The following is a 24,993-nucleotide window of genomic DNA, read 5'->3' as shown; positions in this document are numbered from 1 at the left end:
CTTATTATTTAAATTTATCAAAGTAATGTTATGATGCATCATGGTTCTTGTGGCTCCACTCCAAGTAACCAATTTCGTTATTTAAATGAGAGCTGTGCATCACGAGTGTATTTTGTCCGATTCTCTGGACTGCGTAAAAGGATTCTGCAGAAATAACGTAAAATCCATTTCGGGCTTAACTCTTTTGCAATATTTATGCCACGTTGAGTGCGGAGGGGAGAGACTGGAAAGTGTGACGAACGCTGCATTCAATGCGTAAAATACACACAAAACAAGGCGGTCCACCACCCAACACCCAACACCCACCACCCACTTTCCCGGCCCAAAGCCCCCGTTGCATGTTGCCAATGCAGTTTTTGGAGCAATAACCGCAACGCGTCCTCAACATTGGCACACAAAAGGACGATGGGCGGGGCAGTGGGTGGAACTGCCCACGCACTTGGCCAAAATCGACCAAAAGCTGCAGTCACGTTAAATTAATTTACCTATGAGAGTTTACCGTGTGTGTCTCACTGCCTTTGGTCGAAAATGCTAGAGATGGACAGCTTTCGATGGGATTAATTAACTAGCCAGAGTTCACAAGCATATGAGTGGAAATGTACTCAAGAAGAGCAGGGAAAATTTAGCAATTATGTAACATTATTGTTTGTTCAAATTCGTGAATGACACTCCTCGCCTCTTCAAAATGCTAGCACACAGTGAAGCTGCAAAATATTCATATTTGAATTTATAAAACATTTTCCCCCCAGCTTCCATCTCTAGTTTGCCAGGGCTGATGCACTGCGCTCATTTCCCTTTGTTTGTGGGCGTTTGCTTGTTTGTTTGTTTGTCGGCAGGTGTTATTTTGTGCCCCCGTGATGTGTGCGTGGCCAAAATGCGTTCACCACTCGCAGAGCAGCTCTTGTTGTTACTGCATTGCACAAAACCAAACCCACACACAGCAACACACACCCACACACACCCACAGCCAGGAGTTTTCCCCTTCAGTATCAGCGATGGCAAGCAAAGCTATTTACGCACACACACCCCGCCCAGATGGACGGCCATGTCCCAGACACAATCACTCGCTCCCAGGCGCACTTTTAATGACTGAGTGCATTTTAATCCAAAAACAGTTTGTAAACTCACGTAAAATGGTATGCAAAATTCTCCGTAAAACTCGGATAGTGCCGTATAGCCGATGAAAGGTTCGTGACCACCCCCACCATGGGTGGTATAGGGTCTGAAAAGGGATATTCCATGACTAGGGAGGCTGAAAAAGATTACTGTAGATGTATGGTAGCTGCATTTGATGGCATAATGGATTCAATTTAAAGATAATATAAGTGGATTATATCAAGTTTGCAGAGTAGTCTATGATTCTGCTTAAAATAATTTCAAAATTGATAAAACCCAAGTCCAGATGATTATGAGAGAAACTGAAAATAGTAATATATTAAGAAGTGTATTTTTTTTTAATACACTATAATTAAGCTTATTTAAGGGAGTAAATTACAAGTAATTTACAATCATTTTCCTCGTAAACAGTTCCGCCGATGCTTTCCATACCCAACCAGTTGGAGGGAGCCTATCTGGGGCAAGATGTCATACTCGAGTGCCACACCGAGGCCTATCCAGCATCGATCAACTACTGGACCACGGAGCGCGGGGACATGATCATATCGGGTAAGCCAGGGCCGTGAATCGGTCTTCTGAAGCAGTGCCTGCAAATAAGAGCGAATAAGGAAGGAACTTGTATTAACTGCAGGAAACCTTTGCAAATAAGCTTACAATGTACAATGTACAATGTTCAAGCATGCCAACCAACACCTCGGACTTCTTAACATGCTTAAGTCAGTTCCGCGGAAAATTGACATGGGAAAGGCCAGGAGGGAAAACAAAATGAAAACTTGGGAAAACCTCAGTTGAGCTGATCCCGTTTATTTCGCTTTTTCAGTTGCAACGGATTGCAAGCGAATGTTGATGTGGTGTCCCTTTTTTATTGTTGTACATGGGAGCTTTCGGCTTTCCGCGTCCAACGGCTCGCAATAAAATGCGTTTCCCATACGCACTGTGTGACAGGCTTAAAATGCACATGCACACACATGTGCACGCATGAGGCAGCTACATTGTGGCATTTCGCACAGGAATGCCTTAAAGTGTCCCATCTTTATGGGATGACGTTTTAACAGTTCTCTCTCTGATTGACACCAGACAGATTTCAGAAGAAGCCAAAATGTAGAGTGCAGAGGCTGAACATGTGTCAGATGGCACTGAGTAGAGATCCAAAACACTCATCCCATGCTGTGAGTATGCATGGTGCTTTTAGCACATCTTAAAGCCTTAATGGTTTATACTTCAGCTACGTTTTAATTGCTTATAAAATTCTGCAGACTATACACCTCAAAACCATTTAAAAAACATCAAGCTTATCTATAGGTTAGAAAAAGTTATTCCGGCTCACTGAAACAAGACCTCCAACCTTAATTTCATATAGGCAATCAATATGTCGGAACAAAATTAATTATTCGCGCAGCTCCCAAAAATCATTTCATGTTAAATACGGGGAAAATGTAAAATTATCAAAACTAAATAATAACATATTTGGTGGATTGGAAATGAGCAATTCCGAAATAACATATACTCGCACAATCGGTTCACAATACAAATTGAATAGAGGTAATGAAAACGTCAGAAAATATTATTTTGTTGCGGAAATTATTTAAACATAATCACATTTGCAGACACATGTGCATATGTGCTGAAATACCAAAGGGAAACACAAATGTGCAACAGCATGAATTGAATGTCGGAACTCATGGCAGTTTTGGTAAATTAAAATGGAATTTAAATGCAATGGCTGGGAAAATTTCAAGGGTGACGTTAAATGTTTTTCTTTTGTGATGATAGTTTTCATAACTAATACAGTTCGGCTACCTTAACGCTAAAATTCAATCGAAATCAACCTCAATGACTCACTGGTGGCAGCTCATATGCATAAAAATAGAGCTATATATATAGACGAGCGTTTGATGAACTGTCATTTGGTTTCATTTTATGCTTAAATGTCACTTTGTTTGTTCGATAGGCACAGCCATGCCCAACAAAAACGAAAATCTATGGCTGGGCGTTTGCTGTCCCAGGTAGGAAATAGCGACTCGGATATATGACATTTCATATGCACACACGCACAAGCGAAAAACTAAGTCATTGCGAGGAAAATGCGAACCGAGATACGAGATATGAAAGCCACGTTCATGATGTATGGCCAACAGCCACCGAAAGTTTGGGTAATAAATTTTAACCGCCTTTCCATTGGGTTTCATATAACTATCATGAATAGAGGTACTAAATGGGGTAGCTTGAAAAAACGGAAGCGAATGCTTTCTATAACATTTTCAATTGTAATACAGGAAAATTTGCATTTTTTTCTATTATATATATAATGTAATATATAAACACATGTTTACCTGTTTTTTAAATTTTTTTAAACAATCCATAGAAAAGTTTTCTGCAATACTGTACTCTGCTTTACATTTAAAGTGAAAACCGCAGAGAAAGATGGGAATATTTATAGGAATAAAATAATTTCGATTCCACAACATATATGTTTATGAGCTACCCTCGTTGAACTATCTGCAGCAGATGCCATATATCACAACGTACAGAGCGCCAGTCTGCGGAACAAGCAATTCTACATTTAGCTCAAGAAACCGAAACTTTCCTGCGCTGCGGCTGGCATTAAAAGTATAAAGTTCCTGCAAAGACTTGGCAGGCAGGCAGTGAAAAGAATTGCTGCCGCCGATGATTATGAGAAAAATTATATATTTGCGTGTCGGAGGGACTTACATGTGGGCCTACGTATACACGTAGTTGTGGCATGGCATATGCAGAGAGATGGAGAAGTATAGTATCACAAAAGGTGACTGGGGCTATAAAAAGAAGTCGCAGGAGCGGGTCACATGCAAGTTGGGCGCTATGTGGAAAATTGTTTTTCCCCATTGTTTGGCGCTGACGAAAAAGAAAACAGGGGAAACTAAAGACATTTGTCACAGGAGCCCAAGAACACACCATACACACACACACACACACTTACACTCACACTGTGGCATAGACAAAGGACAACATGACGTATGGATAACATGCGATATCGCCTTACAATGCGCCAAGCAATCAAAGTGAAATTAAGTTTATATATTTAATGCTACTTACTGCCAGCTACTTGGTCTCGTTTTCATAGCCGGGCCCCAAAAAGTAGGCAACACAATACGAAATACGAAATGAAATGAAACGAAACGAAATGGAACGAAATTAAAGCCGCAGACGGCAGCTGAACAAAAGTTTTTCTTTTAGATTTTCACTGATTAATGAGAAAAGTTTTAGTTGGCGATGGCGATGGCAATGGAAATGGCTGAAGAACTGCGCCAGTTTTAATTACACACACACAATCACACATTCGGCGAAGGAGTGTGGGGTGTTGGTGTTTCTATGTGAGGGGTTGGGTGTAATTAGTTGGAGTCCTCCGATTGGGAAAGCGACTCACTTCACTGCACTTGGCCAGCAGCAGCAGTGAAAACAACAAAACTACTAAAGCAACCGAGTGCAGGTGACATTAATTAATTGATTTTTTCCCCTTATACAAACTGGTACATACACTTGTTTTCCAACCATGTCGCCATTGCTGGAAAATTGTCACTTAAAAGACCACCGCCGCTGACGACTGACAGTTTTCCCGCATTTCTCGCACTTTCAGACACCTCACGAGCCGGCGATAAATACGAGACCACATCAACCGTCAGCGGTTACACAAAGTACATGAAGTTAAAAATCCGCGCAGTTGGACCCAACGATTTCGGCACATATCGCTGCGTGGCCAAGAATTCGCTGGGCGAAACGGATGGAAACATAAAACTGGACGGTAAGCGGAAATATATTTTGCATTTATTTCATCTTTACGATAGTGCAACAGCTGCATCTGAGCAAAAACTACTTAAATATGCAGTTAACTTCTCTAATGAATACATCCATTTTGCTTGCAGAAATGCCCACACCAACCACGGCCATTATTTCAGAAATGTCCTTGCTGAACCGCAGCTATGGTAAGACCTCTTTTCGCTATTGCTCATTAAGTTCATTTCACTTGTTAAAGTTTGCTGTACGCTTTAAAAGCAAACAAGTGTGGCAAAAAAAAGATTAAATTCGCATTATGTGCAGTACACCGCCATTCGATCAACTCCCTAATTGATTAAATTTCAACCATAAGCATCGCAGCATAATTTTTTTGCTTGGTCATGAATAGTAGAGCACCATATAATGGGTTTTTAATTTTATGCACTGCAAAGCACAAAATCACAGTCAGCACAATACATTAAATTGGTTCAAAAAGGCAGACAGTCACGAATATCATTAAAAAGGACATCATATTTTGTTTATTTTCATAAAAATCATTATGTAAGACTACATACTAGGATCTTAAATCATTAAAAAATAAGTAAAAGGGTTCGTTTCGATGAGAAAAATCACTTAGCTTCGGTTCACAAACATCGTAGATTTGCTAAGTGAAAGCGATAAGAGTCCTTAACATCCTGGAATTACAGTAATCAACGCGAATAGCCGAAAAACACAAGCCATCGTGGAAAGCACACCACATAAGACCGCACCCCATTCCTCATCCATCCACCTTGTTTAAACTCCATGAAGTCAAGAAGTTGCATGCGATTTAAGTTTTGGTTTTTTCGCCCCCTTTGTTGGCTGTTGTCCGGCGTTTTAGCCGCTTCAAAGGCTATTAAATGCAAATAAATGCAAAATTAAATAGAAATACCTTAGCATACAATTACCCATTGCATCTGTGTAAATGTGTATTACTAAATTCTTTTTATATGGTTTCTATTTCTCCCTCCTTCTTCGTTGTTTCCCAAAACCTTCCCTAATTTGAATATTTCTTTCATGTTATGCCCTTCTCCAACCAACAACAACAACATGAACCGAAAACAACCGACAACAACCGCGTTATCCCGATCTCCCCTGAACTATATTGTGTACTCCTCGACTGACGCTTGCTGCATAAAATTAAAAATGTGTAAAAAATTTATAAAGATGGCAAGAGACGTCATAGAAATAAATTTGACTCGGCCAACGCTCTGCCTGATTATGGGGTTGAGGAGTGGCGTGACGGAGCCCAAGGTGAGTACAATCTACATCTCTATCTGCTCCAGTCCTTTATCCGTTCCAAAAGACCCGTCTCCAACCTTCATCCCCGCATTCCCCCCACCTTTTTCATGGCTATCTCTTCTTTAGTGGCATTTTATGGACCCTGCTGCATATTCAACTACATTTGCGCATTGCGAGGCCAAAGTTGCCCCCCGTGGTTGCATTTCTCTTTTATGGCATTTCTTTCATTTCAAGTGCGTCGCCGTGTGATCTCATAATTTTAATCTTTTCTCCTGGGGCCGAAAACTTGAACTGCGCACAATATGGCCCAAGTGTTTAGCACAAACGTTGGAGATTAATTAAATTTCCCGGTTCTTTGCGAAATGACGCTTACACTTCGCCGCCGTGTTGTTATTTTCATTCATCCGCATTCCGTGGCAAGTACAAATTGCACTTCTCCGCCGCCGGAGTCTTGGACTTCTGTAGTGCCATAAGCCATTGCATTGACGGAAAAAGCAATAAATGGGGCTTACGCCACAATAACTTTGGCAAACAAAGAACTTGAAATTTGCACACAGAATGGCAAATGGCGGATGAAGACACAGTGCAACTTTAAATGGCAATAAAAGCTTTTAGCTTTACTTGAAAAAGCAACTAAAAGTGCATTAAACATCGTAAAAGGAATATCAGCTCCTTTACTATTTCCTTGAATGCTGCCAATATAAATCGAATATTAAGCCGGCTTTTGCGTATACACATGACCACGTAACCTCAAAAGATAAATACAAGATAAATACTATAAAATGTTTCATGTTCGACATTTTACCGTAGTTATTTGTGGTTTGTTGATATGTTGACCTCCTCCGTTGCAAGTCAGATGCATTTTGCAGCAATAAAAATGCCAACGGGCGACACCAGCGACGCCAAAAAGTGGATGGAAGCAATAAAAACTAGCAACATTGTTGATTGACACTGACATTTTGGCCATGTCAACGCCAAGGTTCATCTGGCTGGCCATCTATCTGGTATTTGCGAGCGTATGTTTTGAACGGAGGTGTGGACAGGACATGTGTCCACTTCCATTCGTTTTTATGGGCTATCAAATTTGGCGGCTAAACGCCCTCCGGATGTGATAACTGATATACCGGCCGCAGCAGACAGTTAAATTAGCCATAAACAATGGCTTTTCAAATTGCATGCCGCCTGCCTTTGGGCTGAATAATCCTTGCCGAATTGCCGGGCCAACGACCGGCTGGTATTAATCTGGTTTCCTATTTTCGGGCATATTTCTGACTGCGCTTGTTGCATTTAAAATGCAATTATTTAAGGCACGCGTCCGTAAAATGCCGTTCAACCGATTGCACTAATGAACTGAAGCCCACACCGCTTCAGAGGGGGCGTGGCATGCCCCTGCCCTTTTTGGCTGCAGAGGCATTCTGGCTCCAAAGGCATTCGAGCACTGCAAGCGCCCCCAACCAGGGGGAGAAAAGAGAAGAATGCAAAAATCCTGATAAAATGTCTGTTCATTACGGCAGAGTCTACGGATGGCAGGGGGAAACCCGGAGAATGGATATCTCCCTAGTGGGAGAAGTGGAAGGAGCAGGGACTTACTCCTGCAGGGGCGTTATTGATTCAGCATCGGAGTTTGGGTGCTCCAACTATCTGGGAAAACTCAATGAAGACTCTCCAACAGCAGATGCTGAGTTCAAAAAGCATTGGAAGAATAGGATGCGTTAGTTTCAATTTAATGGGTAGAGTATAATTGAATATAATTTATTATTCACTATTTTTGGTATCATTTGGGTTTCATATTTATGATATTTATCAAAGAAAAGCAAAAGCCAAAGCCATTCATTTAAATTTGAAATCTTTATTAAGACGTTGCCAAAACTGGAATTTTGTTTATATTTGTTAATAAAATAAATGAAGATATGAGCAGATTTCTATTTTGACAGAAATATATTAAAACTATTGAATTGACTTCAAATATAAATATATAATGAAATATTATATAAAATATTTCAAATGCCTTATTGTAGATCCCAACAAAAGCCAAAAAACTTCTACTTAGTTTTTAGTAAAACCTTTGTCACTTTTCATGGCAAATAAATCGTTCGTTTGGATATATGGATATTAAGTACAACTTTTATCAAAGAATGCCAGAAATATGGATTTTTCTTGTATGCTGCAAGTAGAAATGCACAAATAGTGCGGGTATGCTTTTAACAGAGTTTAAAACAAACGGCTGGCAAAAATGTGCGGCAAAATCCCTTGGGGTTGATGATTTCTGTTGATTGATTGCCGATTGGCAGTTTCGATGTTGATTTCTCCGCGTCACGGCTTATAAATAAAATATCACAAAAGATATGCGGGGGCTAAGCCAAAAGGCAGAAAAAGGATGCGACAAAACGAAAACGGAAACCAGGCCAAATCGGAAATATTTATTGCCTCACATCAAATGAAATATGCCATCAAAATTGTCTGCCATGTCGGGCTGACACCTTTTCGCCGTGCTCTCAATCAACCGTAAATGCGGGCATCGGCTGTCTGCTACCTCGGGATTTCCCATTCCTGCTCAATCTAAATACCACTGACATCAGTCGAATGCCTGAATGCATATGTGGCACTTTTTAAGTTTACCTTTAAGCAGGCAGTCAAAGGTAAACAATCGTAGTGATGATGGATTCCATATGTGGGTCGGAACTTGGGGAACTTGCTATCATCGCTCACTTAACGTAATGATTTTCAAGATTTTCGCAATAAGAACCCACTTTCATTAGAATCCTATTTCCCAGCGCTTTATACCCACGCTTTTTGTAGACAATTCAATTTCGCATTTGGCCATTTGGCCTGCCAACCCACCCATTCCCATCTATCACTTTATATTTATGACTCCGACTGTTGTTGTGGCAATAGCCTCATGCCGCACAGTCAACAATCCATTCAGAGTCAAGAGAATGCGCTCTTAAAGCCCACTTTGTGGTTATTTATGGGGTCAGCCGTCGAAAAGTCGAACGCCAAAGATTAAAAGCAGATAAAATATATTTAATAGCCCCGCGGGTCCTGCTCCATCAACATTCCCATGGCAGTGGGCCGCGGTGGACAAATTGTACACAAAAGGGGTGAAAGTAAGTGGAATAATGATGGATGGCTGCAATTAAGGAGTGATTTTTTAGCTGAAACTCATTATTACTTTGCAACCAGCTCCGATTTCGACTGTCATATTTCGCCTGTTCTCAACCACTGTTCCTGCCCATAGACAAGTATATTCCATACATATAGCGATATATCCGGCATTGACATGCGGTCAACAAAGTGCGTTCAATGACGTGCATAAAAACCAACGGCAGCAGAAAACGCCACAAAGACACTCAATCAGCTGGAGACAGTGGGTGGTAAATTGGGCAAGGCAGACAAAGAACGGTGAAATATGGCCCAGTAATCGCTGTCCGAATGCCTTCGCATGTTGTAAAGAGCGAAAGTACGACAACGATATAAAATGGCGGAATGGCTGGTAGATATGTGCAAATAAAAAAAACTCCGAAAGAGGCAACTGCAGGAGGTCAATAAGCTGAAGTCCTTGGCTCAACACGTTTACATTAAATAGAATAAATACAAACTTAACCATATAGAAAATGTATTTTAATTCGAAGCATAGTTAGTTTCTTACGTTATAAGCCAGCCTAGTGTTCTTAATACAAGCAATCGATGGATGATTTCAGGCAGTAACATATATCCAAAGCAACCCCCGCACACTCCCATCGAACTATTAAGTGCACAGCACACTTTGCGGCAGGGAAGAGTAATTTACTTTAATGCCACCCAAAAGCCATGTCCCCACTCGATGGCACACCCCACCAATACCAATGCCAATACCAATACCAATATCCGCTCGACCTGACCCAAAACCAGACCGACCCCGTGATGATAATTTATCCAGTGCCAATTTGGCATTCGCCGAGCGCACAGAATAAATGAAAACATAAACCCCACTAACCAAAAAACTGATTACTACATGCTTTCCCACCCGCTCTTCTCGCCCGCAGGCAACCATGCTGGAAACAATGGCGATAACAATCAAACGCCCGTGCGTAATCCGCCCGGAGCATTCCACAATTCTGCAGGCTCACTGGCGCAGCATAATCTACTTGCTAAAATAATGCTCGGCATTAAAACGCAATCATTTGGGATTTTCAAACGTTTATCGAGCTCTTTGCCGCTGGCGGCGGGACAGAGCTTTCTCTGGCTGTCGACGTTATCGCTGCTCTCAGCCCCAAGTCGGTGGCGTATGAGTAATGTGGAAAATCGGCCGAGCTCACCGGAGACCATTGTCAACAGCGATACCGCCGATGCCGCCGAGTGCTGGGGAAGCAGAAGCCATTGCGTGAGGGACAGAAACAACAACAACAGCAGCCACAGTCGCATTACCGAACGCCCACCAATGTGGGCGCGGCATTCGCGCATATTTCACATTGCTCATACGCCGTGTGGCGCGTCAACGCAGTACCAACGCCTATGCGAACGCCAATGGCAATGGCAAAGGCTGTGGCAGTGGCAGTGGAAGTGGCAACATCAATGGCAGCGGCAGTGGCAGTGGCCAATGCTCATTTGCATAGTAATATTGGCTGGCTGTTTTGTTCGCTGGCTGCCAATGTTGCTGCATTTTATCGGCCGGCACATCGGAACATTTTCTATTAGCGCGGCGCATAGGCAACATTTAATGTGCACATTTTGGGGCAACCGTAGTAATAAGGTTGTCGCCAAAAATACCACCCCTGCCATTCCAAGTACTTTCCAAACGCTCTGCTCCCGGATGTTTTCAAGATGAAATCAAATAATTGCAAAGGCAAAAAGAAACTCATTTAGGGCACAAGCAGCTTGAAGAACGAAATCAAACCTTGGCCCGACGAGGACCAGGATAACGAGGACGAAGCGGGATGGGAGAGGGGGCAGCCAGACAACTGCAGTGGTTGGAATTCAGATATAGATATGTTTATACTAGAGCGTAAAATGAAAATCATGTTAGGGACGAGCTGGCCAGAAGTGACAGCAGATGTGCGCAAATAATGATGGCTACATCCGACATTCGGCAACTTATCGGAAGTCTAACAAAATTGAATGAACCTATTCCTTTAATGAATGTATTAAAAAACAAAAAATATATTAATATATAATTTATTATTATTTATTACAATTAAGTTGTATTATTAAGCCTAAAAAAAAATATATATCTTCATTTAATTTCTGACAATTAATTTCCAAAACGATTAGAGACCATTATGGTTTTGGTTCAAAACATGCAGCAAAGTTGAGAATGTTTCATTATGTATAAGCCAATTAAAAAGAAATAAATTAATTAAAATCACCAAAAAAATGCAAAACTGGAATGGCAAAAAAACGGAAATACGGTTAATCAAATTTGCATTTAGATGAAAGTATTTACGCATACACATACATAGCGAATTTACATAGTAAATTTAGCAGAATTATAAAAGCAAATAAAAATAAAAGAAAAAAATGTGAACCAATAGGTAAAACAAAAAAGCGTTGTATTAAGTAATTTATTGAATATAGTAATGATACCTAATAGACGATTTAAACTGTTTTAGCAATTTTTTCTCACACAAATGAAGGTGTTAACAATATGCTTATTTAATTAATTTGGGTTGCATTGCATTCAATTTGTTTAACTTTACGGACAAACAAAGCGTGTAATAAATAAAAAGCTCCATGAATACGAAATTGACTTTAATTTGATTTATTATGTTCAAGAGAAATGAGTTAAAGCCTTCGTACACTCCCTTTAATTGTAAATATTAAAATGGTGCAAAAAGAGTATTAAATGAATTCATTGAAACTTCGCTGTATATATGAAGAAAACTATATGTGCAACTATACACATATTTCCATTTAAGGCTCATAGGGCTCACCTGACCCTATCCAAAGAATTTAATAAAAATTATAAATTGCGCTTAAGTTTCCATTGTAAATAATTAAACCATACTATCATATACCAGTTGAAATGAATGTTAACGCGTTAAATAAATAAAATATATATCTTTAGATGTAGAACAGCAAGAAAAACAAGCAGAAAAACTTTGCAGTTAAAAATGATGGTGAGACCTATTTATTTAAGCCTACTTAAGAAGCTCAGAACACTTAAATATGAAGTCGGAAAATTATACCTAACGTCTAAGTTAGTTATAACTTATTATATATGTATGGAGCTCTATATATGTGAATAAGTGGCATATCTATGTGACATATTTGTATGTAAATGTACGCAAAAGTTTACAGCAAAAATAAAGCCCAAAAACAAGCCCATCCAATGTTGCTAAATTTCCCCCTCAAGGACAAAACAACATCCGGCATCGTATTTTTCATCCTGGTCCTGCGTAACAGACAACCATGCAATTTTCCGCAAGTAACCAAGCAGAAGAACAATACAAAATGCAGCTGTTGAGCACAGGGGTGGATTCAAAACGGACAAGGTAATACGAGTCAATTGTTATATTGGATATCACTAGCTTGAATTGGTTTGGATTAGATCTAAACATCTTGACATGCTTGCAAAAATTATGATTTAATTAGAATTTAAAAACGGGGTTTGAATTTATTCCACTCCTTGAAAGGAGCCTAATTGCCCCCATATGCAATGATTCAAGAAAAGAACAAAAAGCGAGTGAAATTTAATGGATACAAACAAAAGCAAGGCCACAATGGAAGAAAACGAGAGTAAATGCCTACACATTCGCAGACTCTATCTGAAACCAGGCCAAACCGATTGTTCTCCCTTTTTCGTTTTTGCTGCAGCTTGTTTATAGGAAGCTGCCTCTGTTGAAATGTTGCGGTTGCCATTGAAATCACTTGGTGTGGAAATGAGCGAAATTTCCAAGCAATTAGCAGAAGCTGAATGGAACATACCGAATAATCGATGCGTTCTCGACTTTTTCATCTCCTCCACTGGCTTTGTGGTTCACAGTGTGTATGAGCGATGCAATTTTGCTGTAAGGAGTAACTTACGCAGAATCAAAGGTGCCACAGATTTTACTTTAAGTCTTTATGAATATAAAACCAGAAAATTGATGATGATTTTTTATTATGTTATGGTAATTCAATTTATTTGGTAATCACGTTAAAAATTGCTAACTCATACACTAATTAAATGTTATATATATGTACATAGAAGAAAGAAATACAATTTAAAGTATACACTTGGACATGTAGTTTGCAAAAGGTAGCTGCAAAGGTGTGGGTAACAAAGTTATCAGAGTTACTCGGTTTGTCTTGTCTTCCGCCTGGCTTCTGTGAATGGAACCATCCCGGTACGAATGCAAGTGAAAAATTCAATTTGTAAAGTGCATAAAAGCACAAGTCAAGCCAGACCAGAAGGACCGGAACATGGCGAAGTCAGTCACATATATGCGGCTGTTCGACGCTCAGGGTATTTGTTGTTAAACAAAGGCGGCAGCTACTACGCCACGCCAGAGGGCAATCCCCACACCATCGCACTCCTGCCGGCAGCTGTTTACACATACTCCCATAACAAGGACGACGCTGCAGTCCAAGTTGCAGTGGCATAAACGTGAACGAAGCACCAACATTGTAATTAAATCTGCGTCAACATAAACGCTGCCAGCTGCACAAGCGACTGGAGCAGAAATGGCCAAGGAGGTACAAATGTCGACGACATTTTTCCGTGAACGTGACTGTAAATGGCCATGTGTTTGTTTGCCTTTTCAGAATGCTCACTTGTTGGCCCAGACAGGTGGGCATACGGGACCCACTGGGATGAGCAGACAATTCGGACTAGACACAGTCAAAAACAGGAGAGGCTTTAATTGTTTAATGCACAAGGTTTTTGAAACAAAAGTCTTATAGGAACCAGTCTCTCAACTAAAATTATCCACTGGTCTTAGCTTCTAGAAGTTCTTATTTTATATGTGCTAATTAATGCGCAAGCCTTCAATAAAAGAAAGAGAAATTTAATACCAGTTTCAGGCACTTCTCCACTTCACATCCATCTTCCCTGAGCCATGTTTATTATCACTAGGCCTGCACGCATATTTGCGGCAATTAAGTCAGACCTGAAACGCATAAATCAAGCATACGCCCCATTGAGCCCGTTTACCCCGCTTACCCCGTTACCCCCGCCCGTGGCCAACCACTTTGACCTGATTTGCTTCGATTAGACAAACGATAAATATCCAGTGCTAGTGCCTGGCAGCTCTCGAGTGTTCTTATGCCACAGAAGGGTTAAAGAGCGGACCGTCATCCCCTTGGCCGCCCCAGTCTATTAAGCTGTATAATATTTTGACAAAGGCTCTGACAAAGGGCTCCGCAGAAGGATGGAAGGAAGAATTACCGCCGCCGGCAATATGAGTGCTAAACCAACAAGAGCAGGATTCGGGCGAGTAATGACCGGATGGAGGGTATAACATAGCGCTCGCCAGTGTTGACGCTTCCATCCTTGGGCGACCACTTATCATAGCGCTCATAACGCTCGAGCGTCTCTGGAGCGACACGCACATGCGCCGGCAATTATGCTAAAAGCGTTGAATTTATAGTTTCCCACACTCGCATACACTCTCACATCTTTGAGCATTTTTAACACGGCTCAGCCTGTCCGCATTGGCCACTAAATAAATGGCTTTTAGAGCACGCGTTAATGATGTTGATTGTGGCCCAGGGAGCCTAACAGTTCGGTTGGTTCGCTCGCTCGCTCCTGTGCCGCCTCCATCCCCCCACCCGCGACCCACCGCCGATTTCAGTTTTAATGTTTTATAACCACTGCGGCCAAGGGGGGCAGACAGCACGTTCCTGTTGGTCTCTGTCCGGTTTATTTTTATGATGATAGATGGGCTACCCCCTTTTCGCTATCGCACCGGTGCCTGTTGTCAAAATGGATTTAATGCCATATTTATTAGAGGTGTAAATGCATACACACTACTGTGAGTGTGGCAAGGTGTGCGCATCCTTTGGCCGCACAAATTTTGTTAATGGTTTGCATACAGGATAGACCAGTATCATTCGAAAATAAATGGGAAAATACGAGATCACAGACCCGGCCGTAAAGAATGATATATATGGGCTTTTAAAAATGAATTATACTTGATTATTTACTTCATTAGCATATATTTCAACTAGTTTGACGGAATAAAAATAGAAAAAAAAAGTAGTTTTCTAGGTCTGTTTATTAGTGCTTTTAAAAGGTTTTTGTTACGTGGACCTAATAAATATTTTGAATCCAGCTTATATTTATTTTGAGTGGCCAAAGTTCGCCAACATAATTATTTACTTTTTCCCAGCTAACCAGTTTATGTGGAAACGGAACTTATGATTAACTAAACAGGTGCTGGCACCCCTCAGCAGTAGAATATTATAAAACATCCTGCACTTAAAATGCAAACTGGCCGGAAAACTGAAACTAACAAATAAAAATGCGAAAATTAAAGTGTTGGCAAAGCAATGCATTGCAATGCATCCCCCTGGCATCCCTGAGAGGCTGAAAAGAAATGCACGGCACACCGAAAAAAGGCAGAAATAAAAACATTTGCAGCTCAAACTCATCACTCAAAGGCTGGGCCATGCCCCCTTTTCGTGCCGCCCAGTCTGGGCAGCAAAAAATCCACATAAACAATCCGGAGTCCGGACGCAGTGAAAGCGCTTGCGGAGATCGAGGCGGACCGGCAAAATGGTTTAAAACTCAATTAAAGTTTTAGCCGCAAAATAAATGCAAAAACGACGACGGCGGCGTCGACAGCGGGAAAAAGTACTCGAATACAACAAACAGAAAACAAAACAAAAATAGCAAGGATTTGGAAATACCAAAAAATATCTGCCTGATTGCATGAATACTCTTACTTTTCATTTTTCAGTGTAAGCACGATTGTCTTAAAGATCGCTCGATAACAAAAACTTGTATTAAAAAATAGAGTCAACAAAATTAAAATAACATTAGTCTTTTAGTCTTGGCTAAAATCTACGTAAATGGTTTTTGAATATAATTTATATTAGAAATATCAGCGGAGCTATAGTTTTTATACAATAGTTTTTTTTGCATTAACTGACGTATTTTTTATAAATTGTACTAATCTCAACTGTTATAATAAAGTCTAAGAAGAACACGGATTTATTTATAATAACCTTTATAAATTTAGTATTTTGTATTTGTATTAGCAACCATGAACATTTCAACAATTCAACAGCAACTACATTTAAATTGATTTCAGTTAGGGAAACCAGAATCGCATTCTTCCGTGAAAAGCGCTCAAAGTGCGGGCCATCAGCGCTTGCCACGCCCACCGGATTGGCGCCCCCTCCTCTAACCATGGCACTTTTGATGGCTGTAATTCAAATGAAAATTACACAAATGAATTGAATTTCCGAAAAATGCAGCAGCAGCAGCACACCAGCACCAGCCGCCTCGCTGGTGAAACTTTGATGAGCCCCGGATCTGGTTTTTGCAATAAGCGTAATGATTGTGTGTGGGTGCTAGTGTTCGTTCGTTCGGTTGTGTTGCTTGTTCGTTTATTTGCTTGTGTGTGTGTGTGTGTTGGTTTGTTTGTTTGTTTGCGATTAGTTTACGCGCCCCTGGTGCCAGAATGCCTTTGGCCACGGGCTGCACTTCTTTTGACTCGCTGTCGATTGGAGTGCAGTTGGGCCAACGAGTTGCTCGAGAGTTTCACGGCAAATGGGCTTGGGTTTTTGGTTTTGGGTTCGAGTTTGGGTTTTTTGGTTTTTGGACTGAGTTCTCGGGTGGGAACCTAATGGCGCATTTTGGCCACACGCCGCCTCTGCCGCAAGAGTTTAAATTTGTTTTATTGGAGCGTGAAATCGGGTTTTGTTTTTAATTTTGTTGGCTTCGCAAGAGCCCTGCTGCCGCTCGAGTGTATTTCCCGTTTCAAATCGCCCCTAAAAACAATACTTACCACCATGCAAAAAAAAAAACAGCCCGCAATCGAGGGAATTCTGAGAATCTGCAGTTAGCAGAGATACAATCGCCTCGCACCTAATTTGAATGCAGAGATGTCGTTAAAATTAAGGCATTTAAATGGCCGACGGGCATTAAAATGGAATGTCCCGAATGCGGCAATGTGTTAATGACTCATTACACATGCAACACCACCAAATGGGCGATTCTGGCAACGGCAAAACTTTTGCCACAATTTGTGGAACGCGAATGTGGCTAAAATGCGGCAAAACATTAAGTTGAATTATGCAATAAAAATAATGCAATAATAGTTAAACTGGCACATGGCCCACAAAGCCCCAAATTTGGGGGAAAATGAGATATAGGAGCCTCACATGTGAGCAGTTGCAAGTCATAAACGTAAGTCCTGGCTTGACTAAGACTTCACATTAATATAGTTATAGTGATAGTTAAGAAAACGGGTTTTGTAAGCGTTTAAAAGCGCACATTTTGAAGTTAACTTTTAATTATTATTTTATTTGGAATATTTACCTAGATTCATGTGCATTAAGTTCACTTTCATAGTCTATATACAAATTTGTGCCGTCTCGGCAATTATTACGTTTTGCAGGAAAACTAAAAATACGGAAAAGCTCTTTATTTATTTGGAATACCTTACATAACATTCAATTCAAAAACTGCACAGTTTGAACACACACTGAGTTCCGATTGTTGGGTTAAATGATAAAATGAGGCACAACATATCTAGTAACGATACTGAAAACTGGGATCCGAACCATAGACAATGCAACCACATGGATAACCTGTAAGAGGCGTTCAACGAAAGTTAACATATATAGAATCATTAGGCAACGGATGACAGTTAATAAAAGACTGACAAACAATTATGCATACATATCTGTACATGTATATTTGACATTTATTTGTGACACCAACAAGTTATAAGTACTTCGTAAAGGCAAGTTTATACAGGGCTTATGTTAGAAATTCATTCGCTTGATTAATATATAATATATAATAGGCAGCGCAACTTTTTGAAATTAATATCGAAACGGCTTAGTATTTCTGTGTTTCACCAATTGAATTCGTGTGGGTGCTTGGGTATTATTATGGCCAACAAACAGCTAAATCTCTAGCCACCAAACAAGGGGTATCGGGTCCAAACTACTTGGCCAAAGCTGTTTATGCCAACTGTTTTGTGTACAATTTTGGAAGCATGAAAAGAACATGGTTGATCAGAAATTTTGAAATATCTGTTGGGTTAATTTAGCACACACATAATTAAGCATAGAAGGAGGAAATATAGATAAGAAAAGAAAGGGAGAGGTGCAAAGGACCCCCAAAAAGTTTGTCTCAGCCCTAGGGGCTTACATCTGAAACGAAAGAGAGTCGATCATTGGCATAAAAGGCGGAAAAGTAGGACATTTTTCCAGGTAGCACATTGGTATTATTTCAAGCGCGATTATAGCAGATTATTTAAATTCATGGGTTTCAAACAAAGCCTCTCGGTAAATTCTTTTAGTTACAGGACACAGACATTCACAGGAACAACATGTTTCAACTATCGATATCGTAGCGTTCAGATGCCATCACCCAATGCACTAAATTGCAACACTTGAACTTGCCTCGCGGTTTGCACTGCAGGTGCTCTTTGATGTACTGGCAGGGGCACTGGAACTGTCCGCAGTGGCGTCCCGGCTCCAAGGGGGTCACGTCCACCAGGCCCCTCAGGGCCTCCATGCCCCATCGGGATCCGTAGCGCAGGAACAGCTGCAGGCCGCGCTCCTGCGGAGATTCGGGGGAGATCGGGTGGTGAGACACGGGGCAAACAGATAGGACGGGGTGCATGTGAATGGTGCTGGTGAGTTGGGTTAGGAACGTGGGCAATGATGCTTGTATGGGGTGTGGAGTATGGGGTATGAGGTTAGTACGTCGCAATTACACGCTAAGGATGCTGCATACTTTCCGGCAGCAGCTGGAATTTCAAATTCACAAGTTTCATACGTAAGTAGTACATACAATGCATAAGATACAATGGGGCACAAGTGGAATAGGCTAAACTTTACATACAATACATAAAGAAACTGATTACATCATTTTGCAGGCCTTATCTCTTCGGTTTTTAAGCAAATATGTGGCTAAATATAAGTAGTTAATATGGTTGCTAAGCATGCATAATATCAAATCAAAAATCTTATTCAAAAGCTATATACTTCTAACTATACATAACATTATTCAATTATCTCAAAATATACTTGGAAAATAATTGAAGATAAAGTTTAAGTTCTAAATTATTAAATATATTTTTAATTGTTTTACTTTTACTGGAAAAAGGTAACATACTTCAATCAAAGAAACTACTAGTAATAAAATAACCGTTTGTATCTTTTTTGGCTAAACATTTAATAGATTCTCGGCAATCTAAGAAACGAAACATTTTCGAGGATTACATGTCAGGGATTAGAGCCAGCAGCCCATGCAGTTGATGCCGCAGCAGTGGCGGTGCTGCAGGCTGATCTTGATCTTGTTGCGCAACAACTCCTCCTCGTATTGGCACGGACAGATGGACGACTGCAGATGGCGGGGCGTCTCGTGGACGCCGGCCTCCTGGACGGTCCAATCCAGACGGCGGCGCAGGAAGTCCTTGCCCCAGCGCTGCAGGTAGCTCAGAAACAGCTCCTGGGCCACGGCCTAAAGAGAGTAGTTGGACATTTGGATCATGAGGGGCGTGAGTGAGAGAAAGACGTGGAACTCTGGGCTGCGAGTGCGATCCCGGGAGATGGAGATGAAGTCAACTACCCCTACTTAGGAACAACCCCCTCCGATAGTTAAACGAAAAGTTCCTGCTCACCTGCTTGCGTGGCACTCGCACCGGCTGACTGCCCTGGATAACGATGTCCTCGAGGTCAATGTCCAGCTTCGCCTCCCAGCCCGCCTTGATGGCATCGCCTCCAGTTTGCTCCGTGTGCTCGAGGAACTCGTTCAGGAAATTCACGCACTGCGTTGCATCGAAGTACATGAAGCACAGGTTGACCTTGTGGCACGAGATGCGACCGCGGTCGTCCAGCACCAGCAGGATCTTGTGGCGCATCAGCTGCCGGTTCACGCGGGCCAGGCACTTCTCAAGGCCGCGCGACAGGCGCAGCTTCACCCACATGCACAGGAAGATGGCCGCCGCGTTCAGGAAGAGCCATCCCACGCCCAGGGCGAACAGGGCCACGCCCTGCAGTCCGGAGAAGAGCAGGGCCAACAACACCGTAAAGGCGAACAGGATCCAGCAGACCAGGATGCGCTTGTAGCAGATGTTGTAGACGGTGAAGCGGTAATCGTTCACCAGAGTCTCCATCGCGTTCACGTAGTCCTCCACAGTGAGCTGGAAAATGTTAATTAGTTTTTGCTATTTTGCGGTAAGCAGTTTAAGCCAGACTTACCGTCAGACCTTGAGCCATCAGCTCCTCGGGCACCAGCTCCGGACGGAATATGGCAGGGGTTATCCACGGCCACTTCGTGTTGGCCGGCAGAAGTGTGACAATGACATCGCCATTTGCTATGGGGTAACATTTAGATTTGAGGTAAGAAACCAATTTTAAGAAGCTTACTAAGAAGCGCTATTTTGTGACTGTAAGTTTTACTACTCTAGTAGCAAAAAATTACACAATTGTTAAGTTAAAGTCAGTTATAGTTATATACAAGAAATCCTAGTTAGGAAACTAATTAAAAATTCGTAGATCAATTTAAGTTGATATTTAAAGAGGCTTCTTTAAGAAGTTCAAAGTTTGTTCATATGAAAATTTAAAATAAACTGTATAACTTCACTTAAAGCTGACATCATACTTGTCATCAAAGTTAATTATTCGTATTTTTCCAAGTGAAGCCATTGTCTTTACCAGTGAATTAATTATGATATTTTTGGATAGTTCGTGGGAATAGATGGTCCACACTGACATGTCAATCACTCACCGAATCCCTCGCGAATGCGACCCGTTGACAGTTCGATTGTGCGCATCCCGGATCCCTGGTCCGCCGGCTGGCTAATTCCAGTTCCGTTGGCGCCACCTCCATTATGCTGATGGCTGGAGGATGCCGCCCCGGCGGACGATGGAGCGGGGGCAGCGGCGGCTTTTTGGTTTGTTAGCTGCGGGGTATGGCGGACCGGGCCAGGTGCGTATCCACTGGCACTTGCATTCGCACTTGCTCCGCTGACGAGGCCGCTGCCGGATGCACTCAGATTAACGTGCGTGCTCTCGGTTGTCAAAACAGCGGGCGCCACATCCGGCGGAGGGGCCTGAGCCAGCACTTCGCCGGGTGTCGCAGCTGTGGTCGAGGAAACTGCCGGACGCTGGGGAATGGCAAACAAGTATGGGTTAGCAGGGTTGCACTAGTCTTGCCCTTAGACGACAATGGCCCAGGGGTCAAACGCTGGCCAGCCACCATGAAATGGTGCAAATTATGCAAATGGCAAAGCAAAATCAATTTTATTGATTTCTAGTCAGTCTTAAAAATGCTGAAAGCCTAAAACTTACAACTATAAGTTCGCATTCAATTGCGAAAAAACTGAAAGCAATTTGGGGCAGGGCACGTTCTCGGTTGACAAAAACGGTTTTCTGAAGGCAATCCACTGCCTTCAAAAGGCCTGTTATTGAAAAGCCAAATGCGATTTATTGGTTTTCGCTCAGCTCTTAGACAAATCCGACGTTGCTCTACGTAGAATTTAATTCTCTGTAGACAGAAATTCGTATTGTTCTATAATTGCAACATCGCGAAGCTCTTTTGGCATGCCACTTTTCTGTAGTTTTACTATCTCTTCCGATAAACAATTCAAACAGAGATTATTTTCGGTGAATTAATATTTACTATTAGGTAGGCAAACCATAAAACTTCTGATAATCTAGGGTAAACTTTAAAACAAAAGATACGTTGCTATAATATTTCTGAATCTCAGCAGTCATATGAATGACACTAGTACTAATATGCTCTATTTCAAAGCTTAAAGTAAAAAATAAAAAAAACAGAAGTAAACGACGCACGATCCTTGAAATGATCAAATTCCAAGCCGTTATTAAATCATTTATCTTATTAAATCCAACATGCTGAAATTCTATGGCATTATAAACAATTTCGAAACGAAAGTGTCAGGGTTGTGCAAAGCAATTGAAGTCCCCAGACTGTTGACATGCTCCGAAGTGAGCGAAATGAAATATAAAAAGATAAATGATAAATATGTACGGCAAAAAAGCAAATAACCAGCAAGGCAGCGGACATATTTTAACAATTGTAGTGCACGTTTTGTTGACGTAAATAAAAAGTTAAATATAGAAGTAAATTTAATCAAATAACTCCAGCTATGCCAATTGTAACTAGAACAACTTAATATGAAAGTATACTTTCAGAAGAATCTCGTGTTTACCTCTGAGACACGTTGGCCCGCAACTGAAGGATAGGCATCGCCAGCAAAGTAAAGGTAGGTTGAGTCAGAGTTTATCACCGGATGGGACCCGTTTCAGCTCCAACTCTCAGCTGGGCCCCCATCTTCATTTGTCATGCGTGCAACGTCCCAAAATCAAGCGAAGAAAGTTAAGAACCCAAGCCACTTCGCATTACAACTCCATTAGGCGGCTTCAGAAGAACAAAAAGAACAGTGAGCACTTTATAAGCGGAGTTTTAAAAGTTCTGAGAGGGATCTTTGTTTCCGCAATTTTAAGCAATGTAACAGCGAAGTGCCAATACAACAAATATTATTATGGAACACACACATTGCCATTTGTTGGTATTACGAGTATTAAAGACTATATAACTCTGTGTGTTATAGATTCTTTGATTGGCATTTGTATTTTTGGTTGAGCCAACTCAAGCGTAAACAAATTTGTGAATAGAATTTATTAGAAAACTATGAATACAACCAATTTGAAGCGTATTGAGTAACTACAATTGCAATTTGAATAATTTGACTTCGTGCCAGCTCGAACCTCTGTACTTCATTATACAATATGACCCAAAAACAATCTACACTCGTTTAGTGAACGATATAAACTCAAAAAATCCCTAATTTTGTCCTCCCCTATTTTCGTTTTTTTCATTTAAAATAAAACAAAAATTGAAAATACCCAATTTCGATTTATAACCAGCGCATTTCACTTATTCGAGTGTTCGCTGTACCGCCAAACGGGTGTGCGAGCGAGAGGGCCAACAAGGGCCTGACTTGCATTGGAATCAGAGAACTGCATGGGTAGCCTTTTTTGCCACCTTAATCACACTCAACAAATTTGGGTATCGGGTGCCACTCACGCCGGTCACGGCGGGTACTTGCAAACACCCGCTCAAAATATTCGGGTGTCTGCAGGCACCCTGGTGTGCGCGCACCCGAATCAATGCGGCACTCTAGGTAGCGGGTACCGATCACACTCGCCACTCATAACGAAGGGTAGAGAAGGCAAACATGCAGAAAAAGGCAAGTGCCCAAAAAGGGATGAGTGGCAAAAACACTCATTTATTTCTCGGAAACACCCGGGTGTCTCGCCAAACACCCGGGTGTCTACTAGACACTCGAGTGCCTGTGGTAGCAAAATTCCTGAAAAACGAAATATATTATACCCAAAATCTCAAATTTTTGCATTCTTTTTACAGAAATTTTAACAACACGAAATGGACTTTTCTTTTTTATATATTATATTATATGTTTTGTTAAAATTTTTAATATCGGCTTCCCATATTTAACTTTATAAATGTATAATTTTAAAATAATAATAAAAAAATTGTATAATAAATAAAATTGTATAATAAGAAAACAAGCGAAAAAACAATAGAAATAGAATAGTGTTAATAATGTATAAATATTATTTAATAATATATAAGATTGTTTTTTCTTAAGATATTAGAGACATCAAAACGCAAAAACATGTGCTCGACCTTTTTCTTGGGTGTTCCCTTTCACCCTTCATTTTTGAGACCGTCTCGCTTTCACCCATACAAATTTTATGCATACAGAAAAGTACCTGCGGCCGATCGTTGCTTGCGCGTCACTCACCCTAAACTTTGTTGCACAGCATGCACCCGGGTGTTTTTGTGCAAGTAGCAAAAGACACCCGGGTGGCAAAACACCCGGGTGTTTGTCTTTGCTGAAAATATAGTGTCTACAAACACCCGGGTGCTGAAATACCCGGTGTTTACCGGGTGCACTTAGGGTGCCGGTGGCTTGCTGCAGTTCTCTGATTGGAATGCGTTTCGTTGCGTGAGCGAGAGGGCGCAGGGGAGTAAGCGGGGCAGAGTGCGAGAGTGAGAGAGAGAGAGAGAGAGATGCGAAGAAAGAGAGAGTGAGCAAGTTACCTGGACAGGTGTGGTTGTTGTTGTTGTCACTGTGGCGGCCGGACTGCGCGAGCGCGCCCTCCTGTTGTTGTTGCTGCTAACCACCGACGGCGGTGGCGGCAGAGTTAACTTGTTTTGTTGTTGCTGCTGCTGCTGTGTGGCATCGCCGTCGTTACTGTTACTGTTATTGTTTTTTTCCCCGCTGTCGGCTTCGTCGTCGAATTTAACCCAATTTTTGGGCGTCTGCTTGTCGTCATCGTTGCCATTGAGGGACACATCCTCCAGAGGATGACTTTGCGCCTGCGCCGCAGCCTTTGCGTCCTCCATTGCGAATGCGTAATGAGTCCGAAACGAGGCGCGTGCTGGGAATTATCTGAATTTTTGCAGGTGAGCGTGTGACCTGACTAATGCAGCTACACTACAGCTAGTGCGTTTTGTTTTCGCCTGTTTTTTACTACGACATATAGGTTACATAACCTCAATATGAATTCACACTTCAGTTGCGCCGCTGCCTATTATCGAGTTGGTTGCTGTTGTTGTTGTTGGTGTTTGTTTTTTTCTTGTTATTTTGCTGCCGTGTTTTCTAAACAGCTGCACAACGCGCCGCTTACGTGTTGGCCGCTCGCGAG

General features: G+C 41.5%; 2 protein-coding genes across 9 annotated transcripts in view; one reads left to right on the top strand and one right to left on the bottom strand.

Annotated features, from left to right (window-relative positions):
* LOC122612433 (hemicentin-1) overlaps window positions 1–11,128 on the top strand; it is a 41,355-nt gene extending 30,227 nt beyond the window's left edge. For all 3 annotated transcript variants that reach the window (XM_043786060.1, XM_043786067.1, XM_043786052.1), the window contains 5 exons: window positions 1,528–1,665; window positions 4,733–4,897; window positions 5,019–5,078; window positions 6,076–6,162; window positions 10,176–11,128. In XM_043786060.1, the coding sequence (XP_043641995.1) occupies window positions 1,528–1,665; window positions 4,733–4,897; window positions 5,019–5,078; window positions 6,076–6,162; window positions 10,176–10,957 (1,232 nt within the window). In that variant the 3' untranslated portion in view covers window positions 10,958–11,128. The remainder of the gene's footprint in view (window positions 1–1,527; window positions 1,666–4,732; window positions 4,898–5,018; window positions 5,079–6,075; window positions 6,163–10,175) is intronic.
* Window positions 1,585–24,993, bottom strand: LOC122612463. 6 transcript variants are annotated; one of them, XM_043786141.1, is made up of 6 exons: window positions 24,386–24,993; window positions 21,023–21,401; window positions 20,494–20,609; window positions 19,914–20,435; window positions 18,688–18,847; window positions 1,585–1,703 (listed from the first exon to the last, which is right to left on the bottom strand). In XM_043786141.1, exons 1-6 carry the CDS (start codon window positions 24,689–24,691, stop codon window positions 1,657–1,659), a joined length of 1,530 nt encoding a protein of 509 aa, XP_043642076.1. In that variant the 5' UTR covers window positions 24,692–24,993; the 3' UTR covers window positions 1,585–1,656. The 6 variants fall into 6 exon arrangements, with proteins under 6 accessions (XP_043642076.1, XP_043642061.1, XP_043642084.1 ...); XM_043786126.1 differs by lacking the exon at window positions 1,585–1,703 and adding an exon at window positions 17,712–17,865; XM_043786149.1 differs by lacking the exon at window positions 1,585–1,703 and adding an exon at window positions 17,978–18,435.

The sequence above is a fragment of the Drosophila teissieri genome, chromosome 2L, assembly GCF_016746235.2.
Source record: "Drosophila teissieri strain GT53w chromosome 2L, Prin_Dtei_1.1, whole genome shotgun sequence".
NCBI lineage: Eukaryota > Metazoa > Arthropoda > Insecta > Diptera > Drosophilidae > Drosophila > Drosophila teissieri.
This window is presented reverse-complemented; position numbering and strand designations above follow the sequence as displayed.

Coding starts and splice junctions, on each gene's coding strand:
- LOC122612463 (XM_043786110.1), bottom strand. CDS start 24,691: ATGGAGGACGCAAAGGCTGCGGCGCAGGCGCAAAGTCATCCTCTGGAG. Junction 21,402..24,385: donor CAACAACCACACCTGTCCAG/GTAACTTGCTCA, acceptor GCCATTCCCCAG/CGTCCGGCAGTTTCCTCGAC. Junction 20,610..21,022: donor TCGCATTCGCGAGGGATTCG/GTGAGTGATTGA, acceptor GTTACCCCATAG/CAAATGGCGATGTCATTGTC.